The sequence below is a fragment of the Sceloporus occidentalis genome, unplaced genomic scaffold (assembly GCF_023333645.1).
Source record: "Sceloporus occidentalis isolate IW3139 unplaced genomic scaffold, rSceOcc1.0.p SCAF_31, whole genome shotgun sequence".
NCBI lineage: Eukaryota > Metazoa > Chordata > Lepidosauria > Squamata > Phrynosomatidae > Sceloporus > Sceloporus occidentalis.
In genome coordinates, this window is record NW_028317011.1 from 9,988,996 (window position 1) to 10,006,487 (window position 17,492).

Consider the following 17,492-nt stretch of genomic DNA (forward strand, 5'->3'; position numbering starts at 1 on the left):
CAGTCAATAGGAAAAACGGTTCTCCCGCTTGACCAGCGTGTTAAACTTAATACTGGATATTTAAACTTGATTTGGGAAGGTTTGATATCCAGTTTAACAGCAGCTTTTTTTGTTGTTTTTACTCAACTGACAACAAGAAAGCTGTTCCATCTCTAGTGATTATTATGGTTGAGCTACACCTAATCTAGTGCTGTGGGCTAAATGTTCAGTCTTCACCATTGAGAAAATATTAAACTTCTTGGTATTGCTTGTTACTGAATTCTCTATTTCAAGCAAGGGAACTTGGCACCTGCACTGTAGTGCCTATGTAAGAATGGCTGCAGCTAAAGGAATGAAATTAGTTAAAACACTACATTAAGTGAGTTCTGTTCATGGCACTAAGTGTCCGAGCCTAAAAATAAATAGCAAGATGTACATTTGTGCATTTGCTGTAAAATGAACCCATGCCAACATGTAGCATAGTGCTGAGTAACACATGAACTGCATGGGTGAACGGTGGAATGGATGGACAGAGAAGGGCATACAAAAGGACTGGTGAACTGGAATGACTGACGCTGCTAAAGGTCTTCAACATCTTTTGAATCATCGGAGTCTGGTCCATCCAATGATGAGCCGTTGAGACATGTTCTATCACCATGGTGATGCAGAATAGGATCTAGGATTGAAACACAGCACATTAGTGCTAATAAAAAAAACACTAGTAACTAAACAAATGTTTTGTTTGGGGGGGAGTTTAGGACATACTATTCTGAGCTACCTTTCAGTGAAGCAGAAGCCCTACTAATCCTGTGTGTAACGGATGCTGGACTCCCATTTTATGAAAATTGGGACTGCATTTTTCCATTGACATACAGGGGTTAAATTGAAATATTCTGTATTTTTACCCTCGTTTCCATTTATATGGATATTAAGAATGGCTCGCCGTATAGTCTGTTTAAATGCTACTTCCCTAATCCCTTCAGATCTGTTGTGTATTCTCCATTGTTGAATGTGTGAGGAGATTAGTTTGGAGCAATGTTGGCTGCATGATGCCATGCTGTTGTGTTATGTGTTAATAATGTGAGTCCTTTCCCATGTTCGTCATTTTTCCCTCCCTTGCTATGTGACTAAACTATGCCCAGTCTTAATAAAGTGTGTTCTCCACCCTGACTGTTGTGTTTTGACTGGTGGTACAGTTGTTTAGAAGACCTTTTCCCTAGAAGAGCATCTTTACTCTAACTTGAGTGGCTTCCCATCTTGTAAATGGACCTCCTGGTTCCCTTTACACTTCATGTAATTGTTATTGTATCAGATTTGATTGTCAGTATTTCTTGTACCTGCTAGTGTTGTCAGAGGAAGCACGGGCTCTCCATCAATATCTTCTGCCTGAATGTAACTGTGTGAGGATGGACCAATGAGCACAGTTCCATCTTGGGTGGAAGGCTGCTCACATTGTTCCTCTAATGTGGTAGGCCTAAGCCCCTATATAGCAAAGAAAAAATAGACAAGATAATGCAGATTTATAGACACAGGAATGACAGAAATGAAAGCTTTTAAAGTTTTATATTTTATTTTTTTAAGTCCCTAGGGTTATTTTCAGTCTTACTTCTTTAACGTAGTTGTCAGACAAAGAAATGTCACTGTCATTCGGCTGTGCGTCTTCCTCTGATATTTCCTCAGCTTTTCCAACATGATGCATCAGTTTCATGCTGCTTTGCATCCTTGGCTGTAAAGATTGCTCAGAGCAGTACAAAGACTCATGGTCGGTGTGCATGGCAGTATGATGGATCTCCTGGGAAAATGAGTCCACTTCCAAAGCACTTTGGGGATTCCTAATACCATCTTGCTGCATGTCTGAATCAATGGTATGATCTGCCAGAGCCAAAGTGGTCTCTTCTGATGCCACAGTGCGTATTATAATGCCAGGTGTATGGCAATGGACTGTAACATTGTCACTAGTGTTGAGTACATGTTCAGGCTGCGAACAGATAAAACAATCACTATGGGTCAGAGGCATCCAGCCTTGTGATGAAGCTGTCCGTACGCATATACACATTAGCACAAACTGAAAGGTATCAGTGCCCACCAGAAAAAAACAGAAAACCTCTAATGAGCCATAGGTGGTCCATTGGGCAGCCTACATATGTCAAAGATAACATTGCCCAACCGCTAGTTTTAAAATGTTCTTTTTTACCAATTCCAAAAAAAAAAATATGTTGGCAAAAATTAAACTATACCATTGAACATGTAAACAGATTTCCAAGGTAGGACTATGCGGAGTATGATAATAGAACATCCCTCCATACATTAGTTGTCTTTACATTGGATGCACCCCTGTCAGTCTGGAAAAACAGCTTAAGGGAATAAAAAAGGACTTACAGATAAGGCATGCACAATTATTTGTTCTGGAGATGCTGGGGATGAGTTGGATGCCAGTGTCACTGCTGGGCTCGTAGTTAGTGATAATGGAAGACTTTGGCTTGATGCCGTCTGGAGGATGAAGGTGCCAGTGGTACCACTTGGCTGCAGGAAAAATGACTGAGATATAAGAAAAAAACATTTATGGTTGAGTTAGGAACTGGCTTCATAACCAAGCACCATTCAGATTGAAAAGTATTTTTCTTATAACACGGCCAGTAATAGGTTTGGCCAAATCATGTGCCAAATTACTAGTTGCCAATATTGCAATTTGTTAACTCAATGTCTTTTTAACAAAAACACTGTACAGGCAAAAAAAAGTGAAATTAAATATTTTTCAATGCTTGTCTATTCTTAAAGCAAGGTTTATAGGGTGGTATATGCATTAAGAACTTTGGTTCTTATGTATTTAATCATTACTCGGGCTTCATCGTTGCAATACTGTAAAAAAAAAAAAAAAAAAAAATTGATTAAGAAACAAGAACTTGATTAAGAAACAAAACTTGACCTCTAGTACAACAATGGTAATATTTGTGTTTCATACATCCTTTTACTGGACACTAGTACGGTTTTAATGTATCTGTTCTACATTGTCACGCACTTACTGGGAGGATCTCAAATGTCTGCAGGGCACTGCTGTTTAGTGTTATTGTCTCTGGATCAGCTGTGGAGGAGGATGAGTCTGATGAGGCTAGACAAAAGAAAATAAAGAAAAGCTTCATATTAATGTCTCAGGACTGCTGGAATAAAAAGTGCCTTGGACGCAACCCAACCAGGCAATCAGATGATGCTTCCATCACAACAGGTTTATTTCCATACTGGCTTACTTGATACTTAATTATGTGTGAAAATTCAGTTAGCTGATTCATACAAGGTTTATGCAAAATTATGCCCCCCCCCCCCGTTTTATCTGTGGCCCCCTCCCTTAAGTATCATTCCCGGGTGTGTGACTGTATTCAGTTTTCCAATCACAGGCTAATTTGTGCTGTAACTGTTTATAGGTGAAAAAAGTACCAGAATGGGTGAAAGTAAATTCTGTGTTGAGGGGCCCCCCTGTAACAACTTTGCCCACTGGCGTAAATAGAGGGGTATACAAAAACTGTCTGTTGCCAACTTTATTAGGGGGATAAGCACAAATATATAAACATAATATAAATGAAAGGTTTGGGTTATATGAATTGGCCAAAGCATAATTAAGCTCACCCGCCACGTCAAGGCACACTCTCAATAGGGTGAGATCCTACTCTCACCTCCTACATAGTGGGCACACAAAGCAGTTTATACTGCTACCAAAACCTTATTAATGTGTTGGGGGGAGGTGCAATTAACCTTCCTCCCCGTTAACCCCTGGACAGCAAGCTATAACCAGACTGATGAGGAGCCAACCACCTCAAATGTGAGCAAACAGGGAAAAGAAAAAATGTTGGCGCACTAAGCTAGTTTTTGTATACGCTGTACAGCCGACACACTGTATTTGCAGCATGCTCCTGTCTGTTCGGTGGGCCTCATATTACATATTTGTATTTGAGCCTGAGACTAGCTTAGCGCAACAAAATTTTTTTCTTTTCCCTGTAACTACATGGGTTGCAGCAGTCGCAAGCAGGCCCGTGCCTTTAGGGGCTCTGGTGCGACCCCTTCTTCCTGTCTCCCCGACCGATCCAGGTAGGAAGGACCCTTTCTAAACTAATCTGAACCCGCACTGGGAGACAGGAACTGACTGGGGTCAAGTGACCCCGCAGTGAAACCGAGGATGCTCGCACAGTGTGCTTGAGCAGCCAGAGGGAAAGCTGCAGGAGCGGTGAGAGTTAAGCGAGGATGGGAGGGAGGTGAGATGTTTGTATATGTATGTGCACGGTCATACTTTGTGTGTGTGAGCATGCATGTGAACTTTACGTGTGATCATGGATGCGTACTTTGTGTGTGTCCGACCATGGATGTGTATGTATGTGTCTGTGCGATCATGGATGTGTGTGTGTGTGTGTGTGTGTGAGCAGGCATGTGTAATTGTTTTAGCGGGGGTGAGAGAGTGTGTGCTAGTATGAGTAAGTGTGTGTAATTTGTGTAAGTGTGTTTACATATGTTGTATGTTGGAAGGGGGCAAGGGGCAAAGAAGTCACAGACCAGCTGTTGAGGTCAGGGCAATTTTTTCACCAGCGTCCGGTGGTTTCTAGTTACGCCATATACACAGCCAAGACAGATCAGTAATGTAAAACTGGAACAGTGGGTAGAGAAGATAACTAGGTAGCCAAGTGAGAAATCATAGCTAAATAAAATAGAGCCCAGGGGAGAGCCCTGCGCGGGACGGCTTTTTTAATCTTGCTCCCGCAATGTGGGTGTTCCGCTCCCGCCACATTTGTGGCCAATCCCGCCCGCTCCCGCCACATTTGTGGCCAATCCCGCAAGGCTGCCCTTGAGCTGTTCCCTCACAGCGTCTCTTCTCTTGCTCTGCCCAGGAACAAGGCGGAGTCACAGGAAGTGACGTCACATCACGTGACTCTGTTTTGTTCCTGGGCGAAGCAAGATAAGAGACACTGTAAGGGAGCAGCAAGAAGGCAGCCTTGCGGGACTGCGTGGGATTACCGGGACCCACAGGTACAGTGTCTGACCGCCCGCTCCTGCCTGCAGCCCCAGCAAGACCGCCCGCAAGTTTTTTCGCGGGACCCGCAGGACCCACCTCCCAATGCAGTCCTCTAGCCCAGGGAACTATTTGAAAAGTGGTGCACAAGCAGAGAGTTTATTGAACTATATTAAAAATAAACATTTTCGTTACTGTTAAAGCACTTTACTGCATACAGAACTCTTTTTTTTTTTTTGCATGAAACTCTCTTTAATTATTCCTGTGGGCCCTCCTGAGGTACCAATTATGACATACTGCAGTCAGTGCGACATCACTGCCCACTGATGGCATAAAGGCTGAGCTACTGGCTATAAACTCAGACTAGCACTCACCTTGTCTCCTGTGCATCTGCACTTTTTAGTTTTGCTGGCATCAAATTGCTTTGCTATGCCACTTCCCATAAAACACAGAAAAGGGCATACAAATATCCCGGAAGAAAAGGGAGCACAAGCTAAAGTGCCTGAAACCCGCTCTATAAAAGGACACCCTTAAGAACCTGGCAATATACTGTGCTATAGGTGCGGGAATGCTGCTTGTGCTTCTGCCTTCTGCGTCACTGTTTTTACAAACACAGAGACAAAATTCAGCAGATCGTGGAAGGCTATGGCCAACAAAAAGATGAGGATGATGGTGACAATGACGACGACGATGATGATAAATAGCAACAATGTTGAGATCCCAGTCTTCAATAATTAAATTGCTACACTTCCCTCTGGGAACTCAATTCCTCCTCAACTGCTCTTGCCACAAGGAAAAACAAAGGCGGCTGTACACCTTGGCTCTGAAACACCTTGCTTCAACCCATCATCACAACAGAAGACCACCCCACAGCCAACTAAAATGTTAGAATTAGGTGCAGAATATGCACATTTTCATGTATATTATTGTATATAATACATTGTTCAAAATATGTCAATGTTTCATTTTATTTACAGTTTGTATGAATAACTATTACAAAAGATGTATAATATGTTTAAGATTATCTTCAAAAGGAAAAACAATGTTTTGCATACACTGGCGTAACTACATGGGTTGCAGTTGCGACTGGACCCGTGGCTCAGTGTGACCCTTGTGATCTCTTCTTCCCGTCTCCTTGTGCCGGAATAAAATTGTTTGGAAAGGGCCCTTCAGACCTGGACCGCACCGATCCAGGTCTGAAGGGTCTTTTCTAAACTATTTTTAACTGGCACAGGGAGACAGGAACGTATCGGAGGTCACGTGACCTCACAAGGCTGCTCGCACACTGTTGCCCCAGGGCACCTCCTGACCTTGATCCTCTCCGGACTGGCTAAACAATGCTTGGACATCACCTTTTTTATGTTTGTCTCTGAAATGCGGGGAGGGACGGATATCACTTACGTAGATGTGTAATCTGTACAGGTATCTGTAAGGTTGCCATGGAACTTTGAGGATGACCTGGGCTGTCCTCCAAATGAGCTAGTCTGATCTGGACACGCTGAATGTTGGGATTACCACTTTGGGACTGGATATCCACTTTGCTGCCCAGCTCCTCAGCACCCAGGAGAGATGTTTGGTTTTCATGCAGCTGTCGCAAGCCTTTAATCAAGACTGAAATATATACACGTTCATAGGTAAGAAGTATATCCGGCAACAAAATACCTTACATGCATATAAATCAAAATGAAAAAAAAAAAAAGTACAAATCAATAACGGTTCTCTTTAAATGCACAAACCGAATACCTGATTTGTTTATCATTGGTTTTGGAAAGTACTATTGATCACTGAAGTGGTGAGGTGACATATTGACAGAATGACCATCCAAAAAGAGTAAACGAAACATGCTGGGGTAGACGAACATGTCATTATTTTACATGTATCTTGCTGGTGACTTTTTATATTTAGATAAAGCTTCTTTACTGAATGCATGTGTGCTACAGCTCCCAGAATCTTTAGCCAGCAGAGTGCAAAAGTTGGTATACACTGTAAACCATATAAACATGATATAAACAGCCACCTAATGAGAGTCATGCGGTAAAGTGAATTTCTGCAGAGTGCAGCAAACCAAAGCCAACTAATACATTATACTCAACATTATTTTAATGATACATCCATTACCGGGGAAGGATACATCCTTGTGATTTGCAATCTGCCGCTTGACAGTCCACCATTTACTCCTGAGCCACTGTGGTGAGCGAACACTGCTCCATCCTTCTGACAATATATCCCAGTTTATGTCATTTTCATCTTCCACACCGAGCTCTGCTATTCTAGCACATGAACAGACAGTAAAGCAAAACAAGGCAAACAATTCAATCTACCATAACAAAACATTTTCAGCGACAATACAATACAGACACTTCATCATGGCTGTCCCTGAATGACTGCACGTGTCTTACTGTCATGGTCATTACTATAGGCGACAGAGTGGGAACCAAGCAAGATGGTGGGAGGAAAGGGATTCCTCACAATAGTTAGCTGATCATGTTAAATAGGAGCGGTACTATGGGAAACTCTCCAGGTGATCTGCTGTGGAATTAAAGCCTCTGCAATATGTGAACAGACACACAGGTAGAGGTTACGTTACAAAAACACTTTCTTTTTTCCCCACAGAGGGTTTGCATTTAAAAACGGATTTTACTGGAAAGTTTGAAAAGCAGCCTTATCACTAAAAATCTAATAGAATGTCCCTGATGGTGTGACCACTCTATTGGCTGCTATGGTAATATGGCTACTTTTCAAACATTTCACCAGAATCACTTATACATAGCACAGGTTTTTATATTAATACTGTTAATGAAGCCTAGTGTTTAACACATCTTGGGGCTAAAATATTTTGTTTTTACTGTGGCGGCGTAGAGTTTGAAAAGCCATCAACCAAAGGAATAATCCAATCAGCAGGCATGTTTCATTGTTGGCGATGGTGATAATACTACCGGTAATCTTTTCATATATAAAACACGCTTTGTACTTAGTATAAAGGCAGTCCAATCGCCATTACGAAAATGTCAAATACACATAATACTTCTGAAGAAGACTACTACATGAACCAATTTAAATAGATATGATTTGTCAAACCTCAGGATCAAATTGATTTCATCTTCTTTGGTCCACTGAGTGCCACCGCTCTGCTTCCAGTTCAAATAATTTAACCACTTAGAGCGACACTGCTTTTCTGACCGTGTTCCCACTCGTTCAGCCACTAATGCCCAAGACACTCCTTGTGTTACTATATCTCCTGCTTCAGTGCCAGTGAGCTCATGGACAACCTCCGTTAGCCTTCTCTCTTCTTCATCTGTCCACTTCCCTTGTAAATGTGAAACAAAGCGAAAATGTGTTAAGCTGTGTGAGGACAAATAAAATAACTAGTATATGTTAATTTCAAGTAGCTTATGTAATATACATGATTTTTGCTGTTCTGGGTATCCCATTAAATCTCAAAATAGTTACACTTTACATGGGTGAAAGCTGCCTAATGTATGCAAAATATTATTATCGGAAATCTGCAGTATATATTTGTATTAATGCCGTTAAAAACTGCGCCTATGCTAGGGAGTGTAGGTTGCATTCAGCTAGGCAGTCTCAAACTATGGAGATTTCTACTTTACCAAGATGTTTATTTACATATATATATACACACACACACACACACAAACAAATTGGAAATTGCCTTGTTTTTGAAAATGTGATTAAAATAATGAATCAGAAATACAGTGTAGACAATGTTGTAGCTGAAAATGGCTAATTTTAACGTAATATCTTCACAGGTATACAGAGGCCCTTTTATCACTCCCATCACTCCTGTGTTCCAATGGCACGTGGTGTTCGCTAATCCAAGTTTAAGTATAAAGTGCTAATTGATCATTAGAAAACTTTTTTGCAATCATGTTAGCTGTTTTCATGAGAAACCAGGAACGTTCTAACTGACCCCAAACTTTTGAATTGTACCGTATATTAAACAAACCTAAATGTCTAAACATGGACTGATTTTTGTACCTTACAAAGCCACGGGCAAAACGCACCCCATACATTTTCATTACCCCTTTTTTATGCACGTTTAAATTAACAATATATGCATGCATGGTGAAGTGCATCTTGGGTGTGTAAGCGCCTTGGTTCACAAAACCCTGTTCAAGCCATTATTACAGCAGAAAAGCATCTACCAACTCCTTGCTGTTTGAGAAACATCATATTTACGTCCTACTCATCTATATGAACTGAAGACATTTCAACATCATATATGTCAAATATTACACAAGCTCCTGGGAAGCTTGACATCAAATTCCTATCGCTATTTCAATACATTTCACAAGTATGTATAGTTTTTCTTCTCTAAGTGAAAGGTAATGCTGGTACTGGATGCAGCAGACACACACACACCAGTTCTGCAGGTTTCTTTCATCAGACGGCAGCGATCTTTCACAGATGACGCGCTCCTTCCAAGAGCAGCTCCTATCGTTGCCCAATCATTCCCATGCTTTACTCGCAGTCTGCAAAAGAAATATGAAAACATCTTCTAAATGGACGACATAAAAAAAACACAGGCACTAGTTTAGTTTTTCTTTTGCCATTTTATTTATCTGATCTGTGTTGGCCAGTAGCAAGTTGGAAAAAAGTTTAGTAAACTTAATTAAAAAATGTTTCCATATTTCAGTCTACTCTTTGCAGGGAAGAAGACTGGGGGGAAATGCCCAGGCTTGCACTACCATGCATCAACTATCAAGCCTAATTGAGGACAACTTACTCTCGAAGTCTTTCAATTTCTGCATGTGTGTATCTGTATGGAAAGAAAAACAACAATACTTAAATCTCATCACACGGATATTCCTTCTCCAGTGAAACATGCACAAGACTACACTTATTTATGGTTCTTATTTCAAGGTGATCCCAAGCCCTAATTTGACTTATAGGTCCCAGAGAAGGAGAACAAAATATACACACCTATAAGCCTCGTGCGTGGTAGATAAGAGGAATAACCTTCCAGCAGAAATGGTACAAGCTAATAAAAAATGCATGAGCTAGGTATAAGCCTATCCTGAATATATGACAAGACTAAGGACCAAATAAACCTTGAAGTTTTGAAAGTAGAAAAAAGGGCAGACTGGATGAACCAAAGTCTTATCTGCTATCAAATTCCAGGTTTCTATGTAATTTATCACAGGTGAACAGACGTTCAGGACGTACCCTGAACTATTTAGGATACCCATCACTGGCTATCAAATTCTTCATATCAACTAATCTGCTCTCCTGCATTAAACTAGACACGGCAACCTGTCTTCTATATATGTCCAAATTGCACCTCTGATCCTCTTCTGAACCCTCTTATTTCACACCTTAACCTCTCACTGGAATAGAGCCAACAAATCTACTTGTGCCTTGTAAATAAAATGTAATAATCTATTAAAGAGCATGCACTTCTAGATTCTCCCTTAAGGCATTTTATAAGATCATGTTGGTAATAGGTAGGTCTTTAACATATGGGCCGAGCTTCAGGTAAGCCATTAAGATCCTCATCTACAAAAACAAAACATAAAATAGATTTTTCTCTATTATTTCGCTGTTTAACAAGATAGAGCACGGCTTGACACCAGAATTCTTCTGAGCAGTCTAACATTGTGTATACTGTAGTTCACAAAGCAGCTGTGGGTCCCTGTAACACCCTGCACAGTGCATGTTTTATAAGGACATTTTATTCTGTATCACACAGCAAACATCACCTCATGCAGTGAATGGTGGCTTTTTTCCCAGAGTTTTGTTTTTTTATATTAAGCCTTTTTCTCTTACTTTCCCACGTGGTTCCTATCATCATACATGCGCAGAACTCTCCTGTACACAGCAAACAGGGGGCGATTCAAACCCCAAGCTATCGTTCGATAGAAGTCTTTCCTCTCATCTTTGGACATCTCAAAAATAATCTCTGTTGCATCTTTAATGCCATGTGCCTGAAGAAACAAAAACAAATGGGTCTATTCACTAAAGGGAGTGTTGTCAGGAGACTTCCTAGGAGAGTTATGGTTTCAACCCCTTGACTATACATTATGATTAGTGAGCATCTGTTGCAGGAAGATCTTTGTATATCACAAATCTGTGATAGTCTGCTCATGCACTGAATTATGCATTATACAGAGCCGGCTCAACAATTCCTGATGGAGAAACCTGTCAGTGCTGGCCCTTCATAATGAATAGTGAAGTGAGGGAGTCAAACACACAATACCCAAGTGATCCATACGGTTCTACAAAATGTTATAACTTCTATTTAAGCATTATTATATATATATATATCAGTTGCGTACATAACATATTTTATATAATGTTATTTTATATAACAGCCCATAGGATGTTGCAAGGTGTACACTTCATTTCAATGCAGGTCTGCTATATGAACAATTATATACAGGGGATACAACCTATCAACACAGTAACCAAGGCTCGTTTACTGTACTGAACTGCAAAGAGCACTATTTGGAATGGGTGGAAAGTTTAAAGAGAATTTTTCACAAACAAAGGTTACACTTAATGGTTCTTCAGCCTCTTCTCTGTTACTTAGAGATTCTACTATAGGAAGTTATATACATTGTTCAGGTACATCATTTTTCCTCTATTTGTACCCTAATAGATTGTTTGCACAATGCGACTGGCCAGGTCCTTGGCTTTAAATGAGACATTTGAAGGACTGTTCAATAAAAATAATACTAACACTCGACTAAACAACATAATTTGATACTGAAATAAAAGAAAAAGGTGGACTGTACAGAGATATCATAGAATTCAATGAGTTATTACATTAAATGTAATTTGGAGTAAGGTTAAAGTGTTTACCCCCCACACCAAAAGAGAAAAAAACTCAGCATCTCAAAAAAATAACCTAGCCAAGGACCTGGCCACTGATGAGCTTCATTTAGATGGTAAACAGACAAAATCAATCTAAAATTATGTCTGCTAGAATTATATATTTGCTCATCATCAACTAACAGAAAAAAATGAATGGATTTCAGAACGGAATGACTGTGCATTTGAATCTGGGCCACATTGTTCCAGGTCATTTGTTGTTCACCCACAGTGCATTACATAATCAAAACCATGTTTTGCTCTTATAACTAACCAGTATAAAGGTAAAGATGCACTTTGTGGTTCATAGGTGGCAAAATTAAGCGTAAGAATACCTCCTGCCATTGCTTTGATGGAAACGTGTACAGCCAGAGAAAAAAAAACTGTTTCTGTTGCTTCATTTTTTAAAGGGCCAGTGGTTTAGTTAAGCCATGCGGACTGCTTTTTTTGTGTGTCACTTCTGCAATTCTTGCCAGGGACTGGGTCACTCTAGCACACGTAACTACCATATCTCTCAGAAACAGATGAATAAGCACAACAACTGTTGCAGTTCGGATATGCATATTATAAACTTGCACACAAGAAAATCTCATGCACATAAGCAGGCATATTAAATAAAACGGAAAACTTCATCCACCCTTAAGCAATCCTTGATCATGCATATGTGTTTGTATCAAGAACAAAAACCACTTATTACCTTTAAGTACTGATCAATGTTGTTCATTAAGATCGCAATTTCCTCTTTGGACCACATGCCTTGCTTCCATCTGTGACCTTAAAAAGGGGAGGTTATTCAGTGGCAGTATTTGTGCCTTCTTTTTTTACGTTGCCTTAAATAAAACACAGCTACTGTTTTAAGATATTTCGTTTACACGTTTATCTCGGAGAAGCTGACATCTGTAAATAAATATAAAGCAAATACTCTCAGGAATGAAATTTCGGTATAGTAATATAGGGAACCTTTATTGGTAAGAGTATCTTTGTCTTCTTTGCTAGTGAACCAGGCTCGACTGACTGCTGATGCCTCTTCATTGCCGGTGGGAGAAATGTCATCGTGTTGTTCATTCTGGAGAATCTAGAAAAGATGAGTTGAAAACAATTCGAAAATGCAGTATTACAAAATAAATAATATATACATAAAACAAATAGGCACAATTTGGGTCAACATGTAATACCTGGATCTGCGTGATGGAGTCTTCATTCAAGTCATCATCAGCCACTTCTGTGGTGGCGGTCATTGTTACCTCGAAACTACTGTCATTTCCAGACACTGAAATAAGTTAAAAAGGGTGAGTTTGCAGACCATAGAAGATGTGGCTCAATGATTTAAGAGAGCTAAAGTAGAGCTAGAAGAAAAGTATTTTATATAACAACTCCCCAATTCCAATAAATAAAGAGGGTTCTTCTGGTAAAAGTTATTTTACCAACCAAGTTCATGCCATTTAAAAACAATCCTTTATAAAAGCTTTATGAAATAGCTAAATTCTGGTATTTCTTTGTTTTGAATGTTTCTTGTGTTGCCATCTGTAATGTATATAAATTAATAGTAGTATAATCATTCATGTTATCATAATAGAACAGATAACGGTAGAGAAATCAGGGGCAGGACACTTTCTTTACCATATACCTACATGGCAGTGCCACGACAGATATACAGGGTGTAGTCTCGGTAATACGGTGCTCATGGTCAGGTGTCAAACACAGTCTCTTGGTAGGGGGTCCAACAATTTCTTCAGAGACTACTTCATCTGTCTCTAAAAAGTGATCATAAACATATAATATAAAGCTCATTCTTCCTGTATAGCTCCGCTTGGTTTAATAAGTTAAGAGTTTAATAACAAGAGTTTTCCAGCCACAATAGTTATAAATCTGTTCCTATGTGAAGTTATACTTACTTACATCCATCAAATTATACCTTCTAACCTTTGTGAAACATTTTTTAAGGAGGTTGTGAGACTAACATTCCCAGCATTAACATGTAATTAACACTCAACAAATGTTCTAGTCGGAGTTGCAAGACTATATTAAATTGTGCCACATATTAGTCAAAGACTTTTGCAAAACAGTATTTAAGAATGTAACTGTAGCATAGACTTTTTGTTTCAGGATCAATGCAATTGTTGGGGCGATAAGATCAACGGCAGCCTGTGGCAGTGCCAGCATTATCTAATCAATATCCTGTCCTGGAGTTCTCTTCTTTCTTCCCACCTCACCTTTACAAAAGCTGCGTGCAGATCTGTCGCGTTTCCCAAATCTTTTGCAGGTCAGCCCACTAAATAATCCTATGTGAAGGTGTTTACAGATTAAAATGATTGCTTATTGATTTACTTCATCATATTTCATGGAGCTGAAGTAAGCAACGTGTATGTACTAGGAACCCACACAGCACTACCACGAGGACTTAAATTACAAAGCTGATACAAATTACATGCAGCTGCATTATTATGCCAGAGAGATACAGCACTTTGTAGCAAATTGTGAATGCATTTCTTTGAGCATGTCAGCTATATTAGCCAATTGTAACAGCATATTATAAAAGCTATTTCTATATCCCTGTGTGCACAAATAATGCCCACTTGTGAGAACAAAATAAATAGAAAAAAAACCAACAATTTCACATAATCCATATTGAAGCCTAATGTGAATACTTCTTCATAATAATAACTAAAATCCACAAATACCATTCTGTGGACAATGGAGGATTAGGTTTCCGTCAAGGTCCTGGGTAAGAGTGAGAGAGTTCCTGGTTTGTACTTTCACGGTGCCAGACACTTCTTCAACTGTGCTCATACTCAATCTGTGCAAAAAAACCCAAAAACACGCTAGTACACGCTGCATACATGGTACATGTGCAATTGCACCACATTCACTAACATTCTGCAAGCCTAGAAAACTACTCAACTGCTAGGGGCTCAAGTTCAGAATACAAACATGTAGTTATCATTTTTTAACCTGCAGAGGTTGATTCACATAAATTGCCAATGTTGCAATGAATGTTTACTGTGACATCTACCCATGTGGAAACATGAAAGGAAGGCTAAAAAACTAATTATTCTGCTAATGACTGGCAACATTAGACATGTCCAATCTTAAAGGAAACAAAATAAATATGAGTTTGTGGCACTTGGCAAGAGGCTTGAGCATTCCAGCTTCACCATCAGTTGTGAAGACTAAGCCCAGAAAGTTCCTTGTCCAGAAGGGCTGACATGGTCTTCATAATGTATAGTGAAATACATGATGTGATCTTATTAATCTCCCCAGCTCAACCTTCTTAAAAGGAGAAGCTCTCTGGAGATTATGATGGACAGACGTTCTTTTCATAGGATCTTTTCATACACCACATTTTATTAAATGGAGCAACAAAAAACACTGAGGTCCAGTTTATCCTGTGTTGAGGGCCCTCAGCTCTCTCTTGTTCCGGATTTGGTGGCTGTTTCTTAAAACATGTGACCTGGCTAAACAGGTCAATATGTATTTTAAGTTAAAAATTGTAGGGACCACATTAACATGCCACATATCATAGGCATTATACTACATTATGGCTCATTTACTTCCAATATTAGGACAGCAATCAACAAGATGTTAAAATGTATATGGAAATAATATGAAGGCTAGGTATTTTTAGGGGTTTTTTTGCTTCGTTTTATAATACACATTTGGCTGCTTATCTGTACATCTCCAGTTAATATTTGTGATTTTGATGCGATCTCTCGTCTGCCAACCTAAAACAAGTTAAAATGCCTTTTCAGTTTAGCAAATATGTATCGGCTCAGTTGTGTTCCAAGAAGCCACACGAATGAGTCAATGTGTTACATGATCAAACAATTCTCTCCAGGAAAGTTTTGCTTCCAGCGGTTTCTAGGCATTATGTTCTTAGCGCTTTAATGACTGTAATGTCTCCCAGCTTTTACGTAGCTACATCAGCAATTTTCACCATGAATTCAAGAAAATCACAATAGAACAGTTCTTTATTGCTTCTCGTTTGAAGCCTGGTATAGACAAATAGCCGTGCACCAAACTGCAAACTAAGGGAATTGTGTTGCTGCTGACATTACACGAGAGTAACGTAATTGTTGGCAGCATCCCTCAGGACAACACATACATTTCTATGGCTATGTTTTTAAATTGATAAAAGGCAAAAAGTTCGATTCGTACAGACCTAACACTCAAATATCACCATAGCAACCGATGGGATTGCTTCAGTAACTGGACTAGTTGTTATAGTGATAGAACTACTTTTCACAAGAAACCCTTTCTATATGTAAAACTCATTGTATTCCCATCTGCATTGTATGGATATTTTGTATCTCGTACACATTCATAAAATACTTGTTTTGATACTTTTTTAAAAATTGCAACGTGTGAATTATATATGAGCACAATCCATATGATTGCATATTCTGTAGATTGTAAACTCTTTTGAGCAGAGCCCTCCTCATCTGTTGTTTCTGTATGTCATCTTATGTTATATACTAAGTGTTATGTCCTGTCTACCCTTTGTACAGCGCTTTGGAATGTGATGGCGCTATATAAAACAATAAATAATAAAATAGCCATGTCTCCAGCTCCTTTAACCGTGGTTGGCTTGGATTTAGTACCGGACTCAACAGCAGTGCCCTGTCTCAGACATGCGCCAGGACATCAGCTATGGGAGCTTTGGTTTATTTTATGGGGCTTACACAGACACAGCGAGGATGGAGTAACTTGACTTAACTTTAAAATAAATATAAAGCTATAGGATAACTTATTTTATTGTAATGTGGTTTATTTCTATTACAGAATAGTTGGTACGTCAGACATATTTGTGTGTCAGTTTATAAGCCACTATGTGCTTAATTATAATTAAAACACATTTTGAGAAACACACAATCTAAAACATAGGATATTCAAAACAGCAAACGAATTTACAAGCCATCATGTATGCACAACAATAACAATGTAAAAGATGCGAGAAGTGCACCCAGGGCTAAACACACGTCACAGAATGTGATATTTATATTTCTTCTAGAGCTACCCAAGTTCTCTCCTGGCCAATGGTGACCCGTGTTATAGAACATCCGGGTACTCTAATGGACCAAATATTGGGGCCTTCCACCCTGACTCACACAGGGCAGGGCCTCATACTCACTTCCTGTTTTGAGTCCGGGTACTTGTAGAGCAGGATGGAGGCTCCGAGATACCAGGATGCAGGAACACACCAAGGCATTTGGCTTATCGCTGTTTACCCCTCCTCCACCGGAAACGGAGGAGACGGTCCGCGCCTCACTTCCGCCCTTAATTACAATGGTGTGTTGCTGTGTTTTGTTGGTAGTCGCACGGTTGAAAGAAATATACCTCACCAGCTATCGTTTGGTGATTTATTAGGGGTTTTGTTGTGTGAATTTTGTACTAAAGAGACCTTCTTGAAGTCACAGTGCGTGTATGTTCGAGAGTGAGGGAGCCTTCAAATGTTCAATGGTCGTTGCTATGCCTTAAAGTATATGTATTTCCTTCAGACACTGCTATTGTGCTGCAACATAGCCTGCTGATTGTGGCCCTAGATAAAAGCTTGTCATGTCATTACTGAAACGTTATATTTTACGTTTACGGAAAGTACCCATATCCACCCAAAACGAATAAGCCTGTCTTTGTAGATTATACTGTAAACTGCAGCAATCTTCAAGCAGGAGTAATGCAACCTTTTTCCCTCCCA

General features: G+C 39.7%; 1 protein-coding gene across 1 annotated transcript; it reads right to left on the bottom strand.

The window, feature by feature from the left end:
* Positions 1–557: 557 nt before the first annotated feature.
* On the bottom strand, positions 558–14,590 carry LOC149298828 (cyclin-D-binding Myb-like transcription factor 1). Its single transcript, XM_089487190.1, has 16 exons — positions 14,482–14,590; positions 13,432–13,554; positions 12,976–13,070; positions 12,761–12,875; positions 12,498–12,574; positions 10,757–10,914; positions 9,717–9,749; positions 9,353–9,462; positions 8,051–8,279; positions 7,091–7,242; positions 6,374–6,583; positions 3,003–3,088; positions 2,359–2,517; positions 1,586–1,957; positions 1,317–1,461; positions 558–655 (listed from the first exon to the last, which is right to left on the bottom strand). Exons 1-16 carry the CDS (start codon positions 14,588–14,590, stop codon positions 558–560), a joined length of 2,271 nt encoding a protein of 756 aa, XP_089343316.1.
* Positions 14,591–17,492: the final 2,902 nt, after the last annotated feature.